Source organism: Phyllopteryx taeniolatus, chromosome 13 (assembly GCF_024500385.1).
Source record: "Phyllopteryx taeniolatus isolate TA_2022b chromosome 13, UOR_Ptae_1.2, whole genome shotgun sequence".
Taxonomy (NCBI): domain Eukaryota; kingdom Metazoa; phylum Chordata; class Actinopteri; order Syngnathiformes; family Syngnathidae; genus Phyllopteryx; species Phyllopteryx taeniolatus.
The window spans coordinates 172088-192446 of NC_084514.1; the positions used below are offsets into that span (position 1 = coordinate 172088).

At 48.6% G+C, this 20359-nt stretch overlaps 1 protein-coding gene across 6 annotated transcripts in view; it reads right to left on the reverse strand.

Annotated features, from left to right (window-relative positions):
• Positions 1–20359, reverse strand: part of iqgap3 (IQ motif containing GTPase activating protein 3) — a 31575-nt gene that overhangs the window by 1035 nt on the left and 10181 nt on the right. For all 6 annotated transcript variants that reach the window (XM_061794748.1, XM_061794745.1, XM_061794744.1 and 3 more), the window contains 28 exons: positions 18377–18458; positions 18148–18311; positions 17278–17365; positions 17040–17203; positions 14950–15110; positions 14756–14871; positions 13550–13713; positions 13294–13393; positions 12181–12348; positions 11965–12107; positions 11723–11893; positions 11562–11645; positions 10526–10597; positions 10395–10464; positions 10102–10310; positions 9886–10038; positions 9643–9806; positions 7412–7636; positions 7197–7337; positions 7029–7113; positions 5279–5514; positions 4188–4320; positions 3992–4118; positions 3790–3907; positions 3621–3708; positions 2726–2938; positions 2491–2654; positions 2301–2426 (listed from right to left, as the gene is read on the reverse strand). In XM_061794748.1, the coding sequence (XP_061650732.1) occupies positions 2301–2426; positions 2491–2654; positions 2726–2938; positions 3621–3708; positions 3790–3907; positions 3992–4118; positions 4188–4320; positions 5279–5514; positions 7029–7113; positions 7197–7337; positions 7412–7636; positions 9643–9806; positions 9886–10038; positions 10102–10310; positions 10395–10464; positions 10526–10597; positions 11562–11645; positions 11723–11893; positions 11965–12107; positions 12181–12348; positions 13294–13393; positions 13550–13713; positions 14756–14871; positions 14950–15110; positions 17040–17203; positions 17278–17365; positions 18148–18311; positions 18377–18458 (3929 nt within the window). The remainder of the gene's footprint in view (positions 1–2300; positions 2427–2490; positions 2655–2725; positions 2939–3620; positions 3709–3789; positions 3908–3991; positions 4119–4187; positions 4321–5278; positions 5515–7028; positions 7114–7196; positions 7338–7411; positions 7637–9642; positions 9807–9885; positions 10039–10101; positions 10311–10394; positions 10465–10525; positions 10598–11561; positions 11646–11722; positions 11894–11964; positions 12108–12180; positions 12349–13293; positions 13394–13549; positions 13714–14755; positions 14872–14949; positions 15111–17039; positions 17204–17277; positions 17366–18147; positions 18312–18376; positions 18459–20359) is intronic.

Consider the following 20359-nt stretch of genomic DNA (forward strand, 5'->3'; position numbering starts at 1 on the left):
ATGCAGAAGAGTCTCTGCTAGGATGAAGGGCAAAGTTTAGACCCATGATGGACGGCTTAGAGACAGCGACAGGAAGCAGAGCCGGAGGTGGCGGAAATGAAGATGTTGGGGTTCGCTCTCGCAGTGACCAGGTTGGATCCAATTAGAAATGAGCTCATCAGAGGGACGGCCGAGGTTCCATGTTTTGGAGACAAAGTTAAGAGAGAGCAGACTTGGATGGTTTGGACACGTCCAGAGGAGAACTAGTGAGTATATTGGTCGAAGGGTGATGAGGATGGAGCTGCCAGGCAAGAGAGCTAGAGGAAGGTTGATGGATGTCGTGAGGGCAGTTGGTGCCGGAGAGGAGGATGCAGGCGGCAGGCCAGGCTCGCGTGGAAAAGGATGACGCGCTGATGGGACGAACAACACCGGTGGGTCAGCACTGTGCCGAGCGCGCAAGAGGGAAAGCCCCTTGGGTGTGTGTATCGCTTTAAGAAAAAAATATAATCATGTGACCGAGACAGGAAGTGGGTCGTTTGGATGTTGTTTTTATAAGGAAACAAACTGTGTCGACATGTTGCGGATTTGTTGGATGGAGTTTTGCTGTTGCTGTTGGATTTTTGCTCGCCCTCACCTCGTTCCACTGACTTCAAGCATCGTTCCAAGAAGTTTTCCAAAGTCTGGAATCATTTGGAACTTTTGATGCCAAATAAGGTTGTTAGTTTTTTAATTCAATATGTTAGTACTCTTTTCTGGTAAGAGGTTTGAATTGTTTTCAGATAAATTCAGTTCCACAGAGCTATCTTACATCGATAAGAGCACTTGGTCAACGCTGAGGCATCATGTAGCTCGGCATGGCGATGAACAATTGGCAGATACTCGTGTGAGTAACCCAGCTATATTGAAATTCTCGCAAAAAATTGAATTCAAAAATAGTTGATTACACACAAAAGGCTTTGTGTGACTGTAATGTTGTTTGTAAAAAGGACAGTCCTTGAAGAAGCTTTTCCCAAAATAGTTCCTTTTTTTGCAAGCAGTGGATGAGGAGGCTGCGGTCAACACGATCATCAGAGACCGTCAGCCACTCGCCATTGTTGAAAGTGAGGGATTCGGGGAGCAACTCGCACCGAAATGTTAGGCTGTGAAACCCTGTGAAAGAGCTTTTTTTCCCAAAGGCAGGGGAACTGGTGTCTTGGGCCAAAGACACTTCAAAAACTTTTGTTCCTCTATCAAAATGCAGAAATTCATCCATTTTTAGTCTTTTATTTTGTATGACTGAACACTTAAAATTCCAAAAATGTTAACGCTGAATTTGATGACACACAAATTTGCTATATTTTACATCCAAACGCATTCAAGCATTGACACAAACAAGGTTTTAAGCACATTTTAAACTCTTCTCATAAACAACTCAGCAAACGAAATTGTCCAATGACGCGATCATATTTTAAGTAGAGGACAAGCGATTCAATATTATTTCACAGGCTGACGTTGAGTTTGCAGCATGTCAACTTTTCCGTCTCATTTTCATTTAGTTTACCTGCAATGATTTGAGAACTACTGCAGGGGTCACTATTGAGCGACCAACACAGTGTCGATACGGTGCCGACACAGTTTGTGTCGTGTGTCAACGCCCTCCTTGAGGTATCATCATCCAATCAGGAGCAAGCCGGAAGGAAAGGATGATTTTTTTTTTTTTTTTTTTTAAATACAGTTTGTCCAATATTTTGGTGTTATCCATTGCTCTTGTTTACAGAAGCGTATTGCATTCACTTGGATAAAAGCACCAAAAAACTCGTTTTTCAAAGTAATTTCTTTTGAGGGCTTTGTTTTTTTGAATCTTTTTTTCTGACGAATTTTTTCCCACTTGCTTCTCTGACTATTTTTTTCAGTATTTCTGACTAATTTTTTCTGCGTTATCGGGACACATCGAAGTCACGCGAGAACCTGCGAACTGCAAGTGACAAAAAAAAAATTTGTCAGAAAAACTGAAAAAAAATTATTCAAAAAAACAAAGCCCTCAAAAAAATTACTCAGAAAAACAGGTGTTTTTTGTTTTTTTTAATCCAAGTGAATGCAACACGCTTCCGTACTTGTTCGCTCTGAGTATGTTCTAACTTTTAGGCCAGGCCATCGTGTTTCCGTAAATTTGGGTTTCATTGCCTCGTTCGTACTTGCGAATGGGGAGCAACGAGAGTGTAGTTGAATGTAACGTAATCACACCCCCTAGCGTTACCCAGGCACTTGCGACTTCATTGAGGGTGTTATTGTATGTGTGTGTGTGTGTGTGTGTGTGTGCGCATGCGCGAGCGTGCACTCACTGCGTGGTGGGCAGTTCCTGGATCTCCAGCAGAACGCCTTTGTCGTGCAGGCGCGAGGCCGTGTAGCTCACGACAGGAACTTTCTTCTTCCCGCGCACGTCTGGCGTTTTCTTGCCGGTGGCTCGGCTGCAACAGACGCGCGATGGGAGCGAGGGAACGGACCCCGCGTAGCCGAGCGTGAGCGACTTACCCGTCGGCCGTCAGCTCGTCCAGACAGGAAGCGATGTAATGTTCGTAGTAGTCCGCCTGCTGGCCGAGGAAGCTGCTCTTGGCCCGCAGACTCTGCATCGTCTGGCCCAGTTTCACAAGCTCCGCCCCCCGGCGCCGGCGGCGAAAGCGCCGGTTGCGGATGTCCTGCGGCGGCAGGAAGCGGCGGCCACGGTGATGGCGAGCGGGCAGCGGGGCGACGTTATTAGGCGTGTTACCTGCGCGATCATGTCAAGGATGCGGCGATGGCCGCGCGTCGCCGGCAGGACGCCCAAAGCCTCCAGACGCCGAATGCTTCTGCCGATCTTGCGTTTCTTCTCCTCCAGGCTGAGACCGGCGGCATCCATCGTTGATGCCCACCTCTTCATCTTGTCCGGCGTACGCGCGTCCCGGAGAGCGCGGCGACGCATCAGCTGCTCGTGACGCATTTCCTGTTTCATAAATCACGGTGAGCAATGCATCCTGGGAAACCACAAGGCTTCCTGCCGGGCCCCATAATTGGAACGCCTTCCCCTTGTACGTCGTCACAAAAACAGCAACAGCAATGAGACAACAACAAAACGAGACTAAAACACAAGAGAAAACAACACATCATGACTACAACACGACACACAAGATTAAAACACGACAATACAACGAGACTCAAACACGAGACAACAACTATGATACTAAAACACAACAAGACAACAACACGAGACTACAACATAACAACACAGGAGACAACAACTTGAGAACACAACACAACCAAAACACAGGAGACTACTACAAAGGAGACAACAACACAGCAGACAACAGCAATGGGCCCAAAACACACGAGACAACAACACGCGACTAAAACACAACGAGACTAAAACACATGAGAAAACAACACATCATGACTCCAACACAATGACACTAAAAGACTACAACACGAGACAACAACGAGCCTAAAACACGAGACAACAATGCAACGAGACCAAAACACACGTGTTGTTACACAAAGAAACTAAAACCCATGAGAAAACAACACATTATGACTACAATGAGACAACAACACACGACATGAGACAACAAGACTACTTCCACAACTACTCAACTACATCACAACTACTCGTCGGGCGGAAGGGGTCCGACCTGGTCGAGCGACACATCGGCTTGCAGGACGTCACCGAGCGTGTCCCCCGGCTGCGTCCCGATCACATCCACGATCAGCCGCTTGGTCCTGAACACAGAGCGCCGTTAGCACGCCTAGCGACACCGAAGTCAGCGGCCGACGGCAATCGAAACGAGCAGGACGACGTACGAGAGCAGCAAAGCGCCGACGTCGGCCGAGTCGTCGCGGTCGTCGAAAACATCAAACTTGTTTGTGAGCGTCAGAGAAACTTCGGTCTTTCCCCAACCCGACTCGGATCCTGGATCCGCTGCGGAACGCGAACGTTACCATCATCATCATCATCATCATCATCGTCCTTCGGTAGTAATAACGGGACAGATGTTGCGAGTACCCAGGGCCGTGGTAGTTGTGGTACCCATGAGTTCCTGTAGGCTGGGAACAGGACCGACATCGCTGAGCAGAAGTCTGAGCGGATCCGTGGGCTCGGGACACAAACGTTCCTGATGTTCCAACAGCAGCTGCAAGCGACGACATCATCGGACGATGCGGGCGGGCCGGCGACCATCCAACGAACGTTCGGGACGTACCTCGTGCGTGCCGACGAGCTCGCCGAGCGAGATGTAGACGAGCGGCCGGCCGACGACCAGCGCCTCCGAGTACTCGTCCATCCGGAAGCGCTCCGACGGATCGGGAACGTCGCACAGGCGCGACACAAACTTCCTGTCGTGTGACATGGTCACGCTCAGACATAGTGCTACAGCAGTCCCTCGTTTATCGCGGGGGCTACGTTCCGGAACCCTCCGTGAATGATGGGCAAAAACTGGAACGCAGCGACCATATTTGCATTTTTATTATTAATAGCGCACCGTATTTTCACGACCATAAGGCCCACTTAAAAGTCTTATAAGGCGCCCCGCCTTATAATGCGGCGGGCCTGAAGTGTGCACAGAGTTCCAAAATCAGTCAATGTTGTTGTGTGACTTGGATGAGCGCTCCCTCCGCTTGACCGACTGGGAGCATCTCCTATAGCGGAAAGGCGGACGTGACTGAGGACGGCGTGCGGACGTTAAAGGGGGGAGGGTTGCGCGTGAAAGAGGACACGAAAGGCACGCCCCCAGTAGGTACACGCATTGTGCAAAACAACATCGGTTTGGCCAAGGACCCCCCAAAACGGCGCCTACGAAGAGGCACGCTTACGAAGCACAGTTGAAACTGCAAGCTATCCGTTACGCGGAGGAACACGGGAATCGAGCAGCCGCGAGAGAATTCAAGATCGACCAATCCGCGGTTCGCAAGTGGAGGAAGCGGGAAAACGCCGGCATCATTGCCGAACAGCCCCCGGCGACGAGACTGACTCCGACAATGACGAGAGGGAAGCCGGCATGTTTGATGGAGAACTCGTCCAGCTGTTCATTTCGGATACAGAAGATGAGGACTTTGATGGATTTGTAACGTGAGTACATTGTTAAATCCTTCAATCAAGTACACCCGAACTCACTGTTTACATAGTTAATAAAATACTCCCGCTGGCTTTTTCAAAACATACGCTAGCGTGCACGCAACCCGTAACTGGTAGCACAGTAGGCAGAGTGATCCATTGACTTGACCTCGGCTGTTCTGTTTTTACTCTGCCACTGCACTTGGTTCGTGCTGAAGAGGTGACAGTTTGCGTACTGACCTGAAGGCGGAGTGTGTGCGCGCGACATAGCGGTTGAGCGCGGCCACGTGCTCGCCGTCCCCGAGGAAGGGCTCGTTGGCGGCGGCGCGCTGCAGCAGGCGGGCCGCCGAGCCCAGCAAGCGGCGCTGCGCTGGCCGCAGGCCCCCCGGCACACCCGTACGCTCCAACACGTCGAACGCGTCCGGAGCCACGATGGCGGGATTTAGGAAGCGGTAATATACCAGGTTGCAAACCACCTGTGTCGAGACACAAGACAACAGGTTACGCAGCAACGGACGTGATTGGACGAGGGATCACGAAGGTCAGGGTTCATCAAGCTCACGTCAATATGATCGGGCTTTTCGAATCCGAGTCCTGGAATGTTGCATTCATGAGCCAGTTTTTTTATTCATTCATTTATTCATATTTTTATTCCAATTCATTTTATTGGGCATCTATTTTCAGGCATCCATTTATTCATGGCTTTGATAAAAAACTAGTTGTTTTTATGTTTATAGATGGACTTATGTATTTATTCATGCATTTATTAATGGATTTTATGTGATCATGCTGGTTTTAGGCGGCACGGTAGGGACCGGTTAGCACATCTGCCTCGCAGTTCTGAGGACCGGGGTTCAAATCCTGGCCCCGCCCGTGTGGAGTTTGCATGATCTCGCCGTGCCTGCGTGGGTTTTCTCCGGGCACTCCGGTTTCCTCCCACATCCCAAAAACATGCGTGCTAGGTTGATTGAAGACTCTAAATTGCGCATAGGTGTGAAAGTGAGTGCGAATGGTTGTTTGTTTGTATGTTATGTGCCCTGCGATTGGCCGGCGACCGGTTCAGGGTGTACCTCGCCTCTCGCCCGAAGATGGCTGGGATAGGCTCCAGCACGCCCGCGACCCGCGTGAGGAGAAGCGGATGGAAAATGCTGTTTTCATCCCCCCCTCTCCCCTCCTTGGTCTCAGTTGGGTCAGCTGCGTTCTTGCATTGCTTGGGGCTTCACTGGTTTTCATGCTATACGATCACGATATTTGGTGTGCACTGTGTTTTATTCTGTCTGTCGAAGTACTTTGTGAACGTGTTTTTAAAGGTGCTATACAAATAGTTTTATGACTATTATTTGAATTGATTATACTCATCTGTGTCCTCCCACTCCATCATATACAGAAGCAGACGACAAGTACTATGCAGCAGGCAATCAAGGAGAGACCGAGTGAAAGGGAAAGCGCAAAAAGCGCTGCGCCACTTGAGCTCGGGTGGCGGGGATGACGCCTTGCTAAAGGGTACCTCCGCAATAGCCAGCAAGCGCACGAGCATCTCTCTTTTTCCATTTTTGCCCATAGCGGCTTTCGAACACACGTCCTCCGAGCCAAAGTCCTCACAGACTGAGCGACTGCAGCTCCAAAATGTCTTTGCTATTTTTTTCAATGATTCCTTTTATCTGATTGGGCCCTTGGGCGGACAAACAAGCATTCACACCATCAATGAAGCTGACATGCCGGATTTTGGAATGCGGGAGGAAGAAAACCCACGCCCATGCTTGTGTGGGTATTCTCCGGGGTACTCCAACGTCAGAGTTCGAGTCAGATGTGCTAACCACTCAACCGGCACGCTGCCCCAAAATGGGTGAATTCATGATCATCAATTTCAATTCATTTATTTTCTGTACCTCATCGACAAATGAGCTGGCCCAACCATCTGTTTTCAAAGCCAAAAGTTTGCCCATCGATTGATGACATCATCACATCAAGAAGAAACGTTCGTAGTGACCTTGTAGACGTCATCCTCACTGGCGGCAGGGAACTTGGACCTCAGGGCATCTCCGAGAACCTTCGCCAAGTAGCGGAAGCCATATCTGCACAAACACAAACACACCTGTGGAAAGAGGATGGTGGGTGGGTGTGAGGGGGGGTGTTGGGGGGGGGGGGGGGGGCGTACGGGAGTTTGTTAATGTTGGAGGTGATGGCCTCGAGGATTCTCTGGGTCAGGTTGTGCAGGTTGACCACAGCGATGTCGACGCGGCGCCGGACTTCGGGATGGGACAGAGCGTCCGCGGGGGAAACGTCGTAGGGAAGCGAGCTGGCGGGGCGACACGACGGGAGAAAGGGGGTAAGCGGACGCTCCGTGGGCTATTCGGGCGCGTACGTTCGGACCTCTTAAGTCCGCTCTGGCTCTCGGTCTGGTTGATCCAGCTCTTGTAGACGTCCAGCGGGTCGGTCCTGACGCTGAGGTTCCGGGCAGCCAAGACGTCCCGCAGGGCGGGACCCAGCGCCTCCCGCAGGACGTTGCGGCCACGATCGTGTCGGTAGAAGTTGACCAGCATCTTGATGACGAAGGGGTTCCCCCTGACTACGTCCTGGGGCTCCGTCACCTTGGACCTGATCACATCACACTCATCAGCACGGCGCCACCTGGTGGACTCCTTCCAACCTTGGCAAAGGCTACTGATGGGTATCGATCAGATCTTAACGATACTACTACTCTTAACGATACTGCTTATCGGTCTGGTACTTTAACGGTATTCTTATCTGTACTTTTTCATTGTGGGAGGGGGGACACACTAAAATATCAGAAATTACACTGCTTTTTTTATTTATTTATTTTTAAAATAAATTGACTTGCAACTGCAACAAGATGAATGTAAAATCCATTTTAAAAAATGAAAACAATACATTTCAGAAAAAGAAACAAATCCCCATTCTAATGTGCTTTGAGGACGAGGCAGCGAGATCTCGTTTTGGGAATAATTCATAAGTCATGCCTGGAGAGTGAAACGCAACAATAGCTCAGATGCTACGTTAGCGTAGAGCTAACCCAATACCGGCTGCCGCTCTTAACACAAGAGGATTATATGGCACAATGGACGTGTTTATAGAATACTATGAATCCCATGGAAATATTATATCCACCCATCCATTTTCCGAGCCGCTTCTCCTCACGCGGGCATGCAGGAGCCTATCCCAGCTATCATCGGGCGAGAGGCGGGGTACACCCTGAACCGGTCGCCAGCCAATCGCAGGGCACATAAACAAACAACCATTCGCACTCACAGTCACGCCTACGGGCAATTTTTAGAGTCTCCAATCAATGCATGTTTTTGGGATGTGGGAGGAAAGCGGAGTGCCCGGAGAAAAGCCACGCAGGCACGGGGAGAACGTGCAAGCTCCACACAGGCGGGGCCGGGGATTGAACCCGGGTCCTCAGAACTGTGAGGCTGACGCTCTAACCAGTCGCTCACCGTGCCGACGGAAATATTTGATATTCCTATTTTTTTTTTTTTTTTTTTTTTTTAAACCGGTCTTGATGAGCTGCATGGCCATGCAGAATGGTGGATCTGTATGCCTTTTGTGCTGGAACAGATTCGCTGCGCAACAGGAGAGCTTGAATTACTCCCTCTGCTTATTTTTATTTTTCAATTATTCTAAAGTTTTATTGAAAATGCAGCCAGACAGAAAAGGCTTTTAGGGAGCAGACAGAGGGACAGAACGGACAAGGTTAATCGGGGTGCGAACCACATCAGAACAACAGCTGGACAGTCGAGATACTTGAGCAACGGTGACGTTACAAAGTCAACGGGCAGGTGTGGAAGAGGGTCTTGCCCAGCTTGTCTATGAAATGCAGGTTTGTGACGCGCTGTAATGAGTAACACATCCCTGTAGATGTTGGCGTTGCAGCGCTTTGGATTTGAGATCAGTGCAGCTTTGGAGTGGAGATAAAGATGAGGTGAGGGAGAGAAATGCTAACGCGCCGGAAGTCGGGCAAGTATGGGCACCTTACTTACTATTGTCGAAGGTTGCCTTTAATCAGAATAGTCAGTTACAGTAACTTATTGTTCATTCTTTTTTGGGAAAAATTGTAATTTATTTAATCCACGTATTATCAGTGATGGACATTAAGAACCACCAATGCTGACGACACTGTGGGCAGTCTCTATTGTGAGTAAATATTGGTAGAAATGGCCTTTTTCTGTAAATAATGCACCCGAGGTCTTCAATTGCCGACATGAATCTAATGGCATATTTGGATATATTTGTGTCAAGTCATGTCCATGCTGCTTTTCTTTGCTTTGGAGCCAGAAAACGGCATTCTGGGGAAACCAACCCACGTTCTACTGCTGATTACTAAAGAATGCAAAAAGCTAGAAACAAAACTTTTTTGTCGGGTGAAAGAAGCGAGTAGGTTCGGTGCTTCTATTGCCACAGAAGACAATATTCTGCGAGTCTTGATCGATTAGTCAAGATGCTCTAAAACGCCTGGCAGTCAATGAGTTCAACATGTTTTCTGAGCTGAAGCAAGCAGACGAGTAAAGGCGCCGAGAATCAAGTAGAGACACCAAGGCGAGTATCGACGAGTAGAGTCAAGCAGAGGCGAGTAGGTAGGAGACCTGATCTCAAAGTGTAGCGCCTGCGTGAAGAGCTGCAGAAGCAGGAAGGCTTCACGATCGTCCGCTCCGTAGTTGAACAGGCTGAAGACCACCATCTCCACGAAGGACGAGCAGCGACTCTGCGGCATCAGGAAGATCAGATGCGCCAAGTAGGACGGCCGAGTCTGAAACACAGCGCCACGGTGAGTGGACTCGCAGCCGCCCCAAACAAACCCGTTCTCCCGGCCCCTCCCCGGGACCCACCTGGAGCAGGTAGAAGAGGTTCTGGTAGGCCTCCAGTCTCCGTCTACTCTCTCGGCTGAGAGCCTTCAAGCCTTTGCTCCTCTCCACGTCCATCAAGTCCGACAGCTTCTCCTTGTTCTTCCTGGTCAGCTTCTTGCAGTGAGACTCCACTTCCTGCAGGAGGCCCACAGGTGAGGCACCGTCCTCGGGTCCGGCGAGCCGACGGGAGCGGCTCACCTGCAGCGTGGCCCTGTTGCGCACCAGCAGCCCGATTTTCAGGTCCATCAGGTCCAGGTCGGCCTCCAGCTGCCTGTTGAAGCGGACGGTCCGGACCACCTCCTCCCGAAGACACGCCACTTTCACCTCCTCCCCGATGTCGGCGTCCCCCAAGTCCAGCAAGTGGGCGAACTTCCTGAGCACGCTCAGGGGGAGCGTGTCCCATTGCACTGAGACGGACGGGAGCGACCGTCGGTCGGCCGGCCGTTAGTCCTCGGGTGACCTTCGGCCAATTGCTTCGTCGGAGAACTTACCCAGCATCCTGTACTCGGCCCGCGCCCGACTTGCTCGAAAGAAGGTTTGGATCTTTATGACGGCGCCCACCTGCGGACCCGCACGGTTACCGTGGCATCCGCACGCGCATGCTAACAACTGCCACACTCACATTTTGTCGGAAGAACTTCAACCGTGAGAGATACTTCCTCCTGGCCAAGCACATCTTCGCAAAGGCTTGAATCTGAATACAAACATCGCAAAGAATGTGAATAGATGCGCCCTGGATGGATGCTAGGGCTGAATAATAGAAAAAAAATAATGACATTACGATCTTTTTTTAAACCTGCGAGAGATATATATATATATATATATATTATAGATAGATCTATCTCTATCTATATACATATATATATATACACACACACAGTATATTGCGAAGTGAAATAATACAGGATCAGTGCTGGAAAAGTTTATTTGCGACACGAACTACTTCAGAGTTCAGTTCCTCGTTCCCAAAATGAACTAGTTCAGTTCATAATTGAAAATTTGGAACGAAGTTCACCGGTCCAAAAATGAACTCCTTCATAGTTCTTCCCTTCCCCTCCCCTCCCCTCCTCAATATGTCGCTGACGGGCAATGACCCTCCAAACACTGGCATTTCGCTCGTAGCCAGCTGCAGCTTTCAGCCTCCAATTTCAAAAGCCTTTTGCTTGAAGTGCTTTTTTAAAATGAGGAATTAAAACAAAAACAGGACTTTTGTCCTTAAAGCGCAAACAAAAACACACCACACAGTACGACAGGAACGATGGTGAAAGGACATTGATAACTTTGCATTCCAGACGACATTAACAAAATAATTGATCTATTCTTAGATTACAAAAAAGAAATTCCATATTATCCAGTGTGATGGCACGGGGTTTTAATAAAGCATTCTCATAGCAATAATCATTTTATAATAATAAAACATTCTCACACTTCTGCACTGTATTACAAAAGAACACATTGACGCAGCGGCCACGACCCCACCTTGCGCACTCACAAGCTTTTTAGTTTGACGGCCCGGTAAGGCTGAGCGATGACTTTGAAATGGTCATAGTTTGGGGACCTATTAATATAGGCCATCATTCCAATTTGGGGGTCGGGGAGTGGATTAGTTGTGGATTTGGGCCGTTTGCAGATGTGGGTGCACGGCACGAGTGCGTCACCTTGACCGCCGCGCTCCAGTTGCTGGAGAGGAACTGCAGCCGCCGCCTGTACGCCCTCTGCCGGACGAACCTCCTCCAGTGAGCCTGTACGCAAAACGAACGCCGGCCGGTCAGCAGAGGCTGGAGTCACGTGACCGCTCGCCAGGTGTCGCTCTGCGCACCTGGATGAGGACCACGGCGCAGGCGTGGCCGCGCAGGTAATTCCGGCGAGCTGCCAGTCGGCGTCGGGTGAGGAATCCTCGAATGGCCGACTGCAAGCGGGTGACCAGCGCTCGATTGTCGGCCCAAAGCTCTCGCCGCCGGTGCGCGGATAACACGCCGTCGACCACCTCCTGCGAGGGAACGGCGTGAGCGGACGTTTATGACACAGGCGGCGTGGCGCAAGCGCGAGACGAGGAGTCACCTGGATGTCCTGCTGGTCCAGGAACACGCTGTTGTGGACGAAATTGGGAGGTTCCTCCCACGTGCCTTCCAGTTTGATGAGGTGGAAGAAGAACGAGGAGCCGTCTCGCATTCGGAATCGGACCCACGGACTCTTGTTGTCTCCTGCAAACGCGCACCATAAACTCTCAGCGGCTAACCTCTGATCTCACGCCACATCAAGGGCGTACAATGTCACCTGCGCTCGCCTTCCGATGCGCCAAAGCAGCGAGCTGCCGCTGATACTCGACCGCCCGGCACCGCGTCACTCCCTGCAGCGCCACCTCTGGTAGAGACAGCACTCGCAGCGTCTGCGCAGCCTGCTTCTCCTTCACCGCTTGGTTGACAGCTGCCACCGCCAGACACACTACACGCACACGCAATAAAACACCCCCTCACTTAACCTGTTCCAGACAATACTGAAAATCCACCAATATCGGGAAGGAAAAAAAAGGTGAGAATATTTGTATCCCTTTCACACACTTACAACTAACCCACTTAACATATTAACATATTTTTTACACAAAAATTGCAGGCTTAAAGTATTTATAAAATAAATAATAACGACAATGGAAGAAAACATTTGAAGAGTTCAATGCGAAAGCATTTTTGTGCGAATTTGGGAAAATGAGTTTTTCCGTTTCTGGTTTACAGGTTAAAACTCAAATCTGACTGAAAAACTCTTTGCAACTGTCATTGCATCGCAAAACCAGACAAGTCACAAATGTTTGCATAGCTATAAAATTACACTGAAATTGGAAGTATTATGCTTTCTGAATAAGAATTAAGAACAGGTGAGTGTACCAGAACCATAGTCTCTTGAACTAAACCTAAAATGAACCCTTAAGGGGTCACATTGAGACCCCCAAGACCTACTCGTAGAATCTGCGTAGCCCGATCACGACAAAATCTCAATGACTTTCATGAAATCATCTCTGATGGACTGTTTCGCGCAAGTTACGTGCAGCTCGCGGTCGGCTTGAAAGGAGACGTTACCTGCAGTCAAATGCGGATGGCGCATGTCGGTTTCTCAAATAGAAACTATATTTTTCTTCTGTTTTACATAGGAGTTGTTTGGTTTTGCAAGGTTAGGAAATGCAACATTTCACACAACCGTTTGAGAGGCTGTCTTCTAGTGGGCGTGGCGCTATTTTGAACTCATTTGTAAATGTATTCAACGGAAAAGCGGATATGGTTAATGGATAAATCTGCAAAATAGCGCTACAGTGATAAACCCCCCAAAATATTGGGAACTAAAATATTTTGTAGTGCATGCAGCAGCAAGGCAAAAAGAATCATGTGGTTGACTCACACTTCAGAGCTTTCTGAGTCTCCACATTGGTTTGTCTGACTACTTCCTGGATTTCAGCCAACCATAGCTCAGCTCCCGCATCTTTGCTGAGCTGGTAGGTCTACGGAAGAACACGTGACCTCACATCAAACACGGCAGCTACATTGGGACTGATCCACCTCAGGTTCGTATGTTTGAATCCTAAATCACATTTAGTCACGTGCGTATGGGATGCCCGTGTGTGTGTGTGTGAGTGTGTGTGCGCAAGTTTGTTCACCTGTGCTTTGCGCTGCCTGGCAGCGCTCATCGAGCTGAGGTACCTCCAGGCGTTGGCGGGCACGATGTCCTCCACACCACTAGAGGGGAGCAGCAGTGCAGAAAGCAGCCCGCGAACATCTCCGGCCAGCAAAGCCTCGTTAACCGCACAAAGAGTCACTATCTCTAAAGGGTCAGAGGTCAAGTTTCACTCTCTCATCCTTTTACAATCGATGATTCCATTTATTTGTCTTTTTATGGGTTTTTTTGGACAACGCACTAACACGGAGCACACACGTTGACAGCCTTTGCTGCAGATTACAGCAACGCTTGCATTTTTTTACGTCATCTGAGAATTCGTGCTGTTGATCAAAGATTTATGTAGATTTTTTTTAAAGGCATTTTTGGAAAGTCTAATCAGGTATAGTATCACAGCTCGGTTCGTTAATCTCTCTGGGCAGCTAAATAAGCTGCCTTGGCTAATTCATGCAACTGGAAAAATAATTGGTGCTCAAGAGTGCTTCTCTAGAGTATTTCTGAAAAGTTTACGCTGCAACGAGCAAATAAGATTATTTGTGATCCATCCATCATGGTGGGAATGAGCTGCTCTCATCTGGGAGAAGGTTCAGTTTCTCACTGCAGACTAAACACTCAAAAACTTGTTTTTTCCTGTGTCAATTAAGCTGGTAAATAAGGTCACATCCTAACAGTCTTGTAGGTTAGCAATTTTACATATTACAATTTTAGCCCTTCACTGTGTTACCTTTATTAGGTGATAATAATTATCTTGTAACTTTCCCATGTTTTTTGCACCCTTTGTATGATATGATCTGCAGTTGCAAACGTGCGCATGTTTTCTCTCAAGGCGCTCAATAACGCCAGCTCCACTTTGCAGTCATTGTTAAGTTATTTTATTTTCATCCCTTTAATCCCAAACCTTCGACATCATCCGGCTACAGCAGCGGTCCCAACCATAGATAGGAAGACACGCTGTAGCAGCCCGGCTACGTGGCGGCCATGTTGGGAGGTCTGCGTACATGAAAGAAATGTCCGTGTGGAAAACCTGGACGGTGACGCAAACGTGGTTCCCTGTGCGGTTGTGTCAACCTATTTTTACGGACGACTTAAGAGCATGATCCGATTCCCCCCACGCCCCCCAGCCCTAGTCAGAGGTCACACAGGCGTTGACATGATGAGCCAAGTTCAGCATGTGGCATTTTGGACATACGCTGATGTTGGGCCTGGGCGTCCTCGTTGGCCAGCTTGATTCCTTCCTGAAGCTGATTCCAGGTCAGCGCTTCACGACCGGACGACTGCTTCATGTTGAACAGACGCAACAAGTACCTGGGCACGTTCATCATCATCATCATCATCATCATCATCATCATCATCATCATCATCATCATCATCATCATCCCTTACTTGTCCATCAGGGCTTGGTCCACATCTGTCAAGCCCACTGATGAATTGACCAATAAGGAGCTGAGATGCCGCAGATTTCCCGCCTCCACCGCCTGATTGACAAGCACCACTGCCGACAGCATCTCCACAGCTACAAACAGCTCTTCCAGCTGCAGTGCCCCCTGCAGGACGCATGGCAACATCACCACAGACCAGCTCAGGGGTGTGTGTGTGTGTGTGTGTGCGTGTGTGCGTGCGTGCGTGTCTTGAGCATCCATCCATCCATGTTCTGTACCGCCTTATCCTCACAATGCTAGGAAGATGACCTTAGAAATGTAGTCGTTTACATTACATTACATGACAAGTTATCCTGTTAAAAATTTAACAGTCATGACCATCCATCCATTTGCTTCCCCTTAGCCGCTGTCGGGTCGTGAGGGCAGCAGCTTACGCAGAGATGCCCAAACTTCCCTCTACCCAGCCACTTCCTCCAGCTCTTGCGAGGCAATGCCGAGGTGGTCCCAGGCCAGCCGGGAGACAGACGTCTCTCCAATGTGTCCCGGGTCGTCTTCTCGGTGGGACGTGCTTGGAACATCTTTACGGGGGAGGCGTACGGGGGGCATCCTATTCAGATGCCCGAGCCACCTCATCTGGCGCCTCTCGATGCAGAGCGGCAACGGTTCAAGTCTGAGCCCCTCCCGGATGACCGAGCTTCTCACCCTATCTATGAGGGAGAGCCCAGACACCCTGCGAAGGAAACTCATTTTGACCGCTTGTATCCGCAATCTTGTTCTTTGGGTCACGACCCACAGTTTGTGACCATAGGTGAAGGTAGGAACGTAGATAGATCAATCGGTAAATTGAGAGCTTCGTCTTTCGGCTCAGTTCCTTCTTTATCACGACAGACAGCTACAGAGTCCGCATCACTGCAGACGCCGCACCGATCCGCCTGTCGATCTCCCGTTCCATTCTTCCCTCACTTGACCCACAAGACCCCAAGATACTTGAAGTCGTCCACTTGGGGCAGGATCTCATCCCCGACCTGGAGAGGGCACGCCACCCTTTTCTGACTGAGGACCACGGTTTCAGATTCGGAGGTGCTGATTTTCATCCAAGCCGCTTCACACTCAGCTGCGAACCGGTCCAGCGAGAGATGAAGATCGCGGCTTGATGCAGCCATCAGAACCACATCTTCTGCTAAAAGCAGAAGCGTAATACCGACGTCGCCAAACCGGACCCCCTCGACGCCTCGGCTGTGCCGAGAAACGCAGTCCATGAAAGTAATGAACAGAATCAGTGCCAAAGGGAAGCCTCAGCGGAGTCCAACTCTCACTGGAAACATATTCAACTTATTGACAGCGGTTGTATGGGGACCAATCAGCCTTATCAGGGGGTCCGTTACCCCGTACTCTTAGAGAACCCTCCACAGGGCTCCCCGAGGTACATGGTCAACCGCCTTTTTCGAGTCCACAAAACACATCTAGACTGGTGAGGCGAACTCCCTCCAGAACCCTGCCGAGGGTGTAGATCTGGTCCACTGGTCACGGCCAGCACGAAAAACACACCGCTCCGCCTGAATGTGAGATTCGACATCCTGACGGACCCTCCTCTCCAGAACCACTGAATAGACCTTACCAGGGAGGCTGAGGAGTGTGATCCCCCTGTAATTGGAACACACCCTTCTGCTCCACTTTCTTAAAAAGGGGGCCCACCACCCTGATCTCCCAATCCAGAGGCACTGCCCCAGATGTCCACGTGATGTTGCAGAGGCGTGTCGACCAGGACAGCCCCACAACCTCCAGAGCCGTGAGCAACTCTGGGTGGATCTCATTACCCCCCTCGGTAATGTCAACCCCGGAGATAGGAGCGCCCACCTTAGAGTCCCCAGACTGAGCTTCCTCATAAGAAGGCGTGCTCCTTGGATCATTGGGACACACAAACCCGTCCACCACGATAAGGTGACGGTTCCAGGACAGGTGGATTAAAAGACATTTTCTCCCAGAAATGTAATGGATTACAATTACATCCATTTGCTAATTCAATTACATAACCTCCCTGCATGTATATTAGTTACTCCCCAACACTGGTGTTTCGTGTGCGTCTGTGCATACCTGTCCCGCGCGCGCTTGTAACAGCCGCAGCTGCTGATGATAAAGAGCCGCCGCGCAAGGGAAGACGGGGGGCAGCCGAAGGTCAGAGGACATCAGACAGCTGACCGTGCGTTGCGGGTCGCTGCCCCGCAACGACTCGTTCACGCCGTCTACCGCTCTCTGCACTGTGGCAAATACACACGCGCACGTCATGGACACGCAACACACACGGCAGTCACACAGAGAGGAAGCGTCTCACTCTCAGCGTCTCCGCAGGCTTCCCGATTCGCTGCGTTGACGGCCTCTTGAAGCTCATCGGGCTCCAGCGGGTCCGCCAAGGCGTGGTCCTGAAGACGTGCAGAAAAACATTCCATCCAACATGTGAGTGGGACAATAAAAACTAGGACCCGGCCGATATTAGCCCTTTTCAAATTGGGGGGGCGGCCGAATTTTGGGGGATTTATTGTTTTTTTTTTGCCTATAGCATGAGACAAAGTCAAAGATGATGAACTTCAAACAAACAACAACACAAGAAATGCAGCATAAAACAAAAACATTCATAATGCGCAAAACAATAACCAAGCAAAAGGACAACAAAACTGGTGAACTCTCTTTGAACATCAAATATTTCAAACGCAACTCTGTCAAAGACGATATTGGGAACAAAGAGGAAGGAAAAAAAAAAAAAAGCTGACATTTTGACACCTGGGAGAGGGGTCTGTGGTTTTCATTTTGAAGTCATCGCTTTATGGCAAAGGCGAAGAAATGGGATTTAACGTCGAAGGGCATTATTGCTTCATTCATTATGTTGCACACATTCATGGGCTAATTCTAAAGATAAATGCACGTTCAGGTTTTTGTACTTGAAAATTCCTCTCTGTTAAACAAATACTAAAAGACAAAGTCTTTACATGTAAAATAGTCAAATGATCTGTCTGTAATTCATACAGTGTCTTTATTGTTTTAAGCATAAAGGGACTACAAACAAGTTATTTTATTCATTCTATATTTTCTAAATAAATTGTCCGATTATTCGGGTATCAGAATTTTTTTTCGCTGGCAAATATCAGAATCGGCCTCAAAAAAATCGATATCAGTGGGGCCCCATCACCATACGATTTGTTCGTACCAGTGCCTTTGCGTGTCGGTCGGCCGCCAGCTGCTCCAGGTACCAGGGCCCGTTGGCGCCGAGGACGCCCACGAGGGCCAAACACGGCAGCCGCAGAGCGCCCACGAGCGACGGCTCGTCAGCGGCGTCCACCGCTTCATCCACCCGCTCCACCGCCGATCTCACTGGAGACATCGTCGCACACGTCAGCGCCGGCCGCGCCGCCACGTTACCGTGACGACGGTCTCACCGTTGACCGTGTTGATGTTGTTTTGTATTTCTCTGCGGGTCAGAAACTCCTCGTACAGATCTTTTTCCTCGGAGGCTCCACCCTGAAAGTCACATCGCGAAGGTCACTTCGGCCTTGCCCTCCAACGCTAACCCTTACGCTAGCCTTCAGATGCTAAAGCTAACCCTGAAACTTGGCCTGTCATTATCAAATATTTTTCGAATCGATTATTCCATTGAATCGTCCATCGATTACACTGGGGAGCACCATTTTTGTTGAGTTAGGTCTGACGGCTGTTTTTAACTCATTTTTGGGTGTGGAATCCAAAACTGATTTTTCTCCATCATGTTAAGTTTTGGAGCAAAGTGAGAACAAATTGGAACAAAGGGGATATATATATACCCATGTAAATAAAACACTAAGATGGAATAGTTACAAGCTTTGAAAACCAAAAAAACAGCACAAAACGAAATAGAATTTACAAGGGTATGCCGATGGTTACAAGGTTAAGAGAAAAGCCAGCACAAATCTTAATTCCTACTATGCTAGCTTTCTGTTTGCAGATATTGATAGTACTGACCTACTGGGAGCTGCACACACCTCTCACTGCACGGTCTCAATTTGTGACTGCACAAATAAGTTGCAATGTAGCTGGAGATGAGGCCAATCGTAATCAGCTGGCAAGTCTTACTACAGCTAATCAGTGGAATTTTGGCTATTTGGAGGGTAAGCTGTGGAGAATAAAAACTTGATGTGCTAGAAGCAGACATGCAAACACCAAAGGCATGAAAAAAAAACATTTTACGGGGCATCCCCCGAGCCCCTGCAGAGAATTCTTTTGATTTTAACACGAATTAAGCCATCTGGAAGATTCTGCAGGCAAAAAAAAAAAAAAATTCTTTTTAATTTTCTTCAGGCAGAAAAACATTTCTTTACAGCGCTCAAGTACATGTTGATGTACAAATGTAAGATTAGAATTAAATTTGCCTCATCACTTTGCTTTTTTGTTTTAGCCTCCAACGAGCCAGGCCCATCTCCACCTGCACCTGATGCCAGCTTCAAGCCGTGCCGCATGAATAGCATCCTCCTCTTTAAACACTCATTCTGGAAAATAATTGACTAAAATCATTGTCCGTTTCACTTCATTTTTCACTTTTACCAACTTCAAAGGCTAATCCCAAATGCAGCCTACAGGAAAATATGAAGTAAAATATTTTTCTATTTTTATTGGCCATTTCTGAATTTGAAGTTAGTTTATTCTGTGTTGTGACATAATCCCTAACATCGCTCTGTTGCTTAATACGTTTAATATTAACATCCGTAAAGTAATTAGATAATTGTAGGCGCGTTTCCTAATGAATACAAGATGTACTAGCGGATCAGCGATTGTCGCCGATGTTACGTGTCCTTCGCGGTTCCGCTGGGACAGAAACCAGGGCCACGATCTGCAGCACCTAGACGCGAAAATACAAAAGACCAGCGCAACAAACACGGCACTAGCTCATCTGATGAGCAAAAAGCTCGCTTAAGCGTAAGAGTCGCAATAGAGGATGTCCGCTCCAGAGGTGGGGGGAGGAGCCAAACAAGAGTACTGTTACTTGACAATAATGTGACTCAAGTCAAAGTAAAAAGTACTCATCCAAAAAAGGACTTAAGAGTAAAAAGTACACAGTGAAATTATTATTTAAGTACTGAGTAAATAGTAACTGTAGATTTTTTTTTTTTTTTACCACAGCATGAACATCAACAAAAACAAAAAAACAAAATGACAAAATAAAATCTGAATGTGCAAATTCTGAGGTTGCTGTGTGTCTATGCACAGTCAAAAAAAGTTTTCTCAAGTTATAAGTGAGTTGAAATATGTATTTGCCAGACAAATACAACAATACATGAAAGCAGTTGTTTTTGTTTGTCTAAATGTAAACAAGAGTAGCGCGGTGTTGCCTTCATGGTAACATTTACCTTTTGAAACCCATAGGTCAATAATAAATGGGTCAGTTTTCC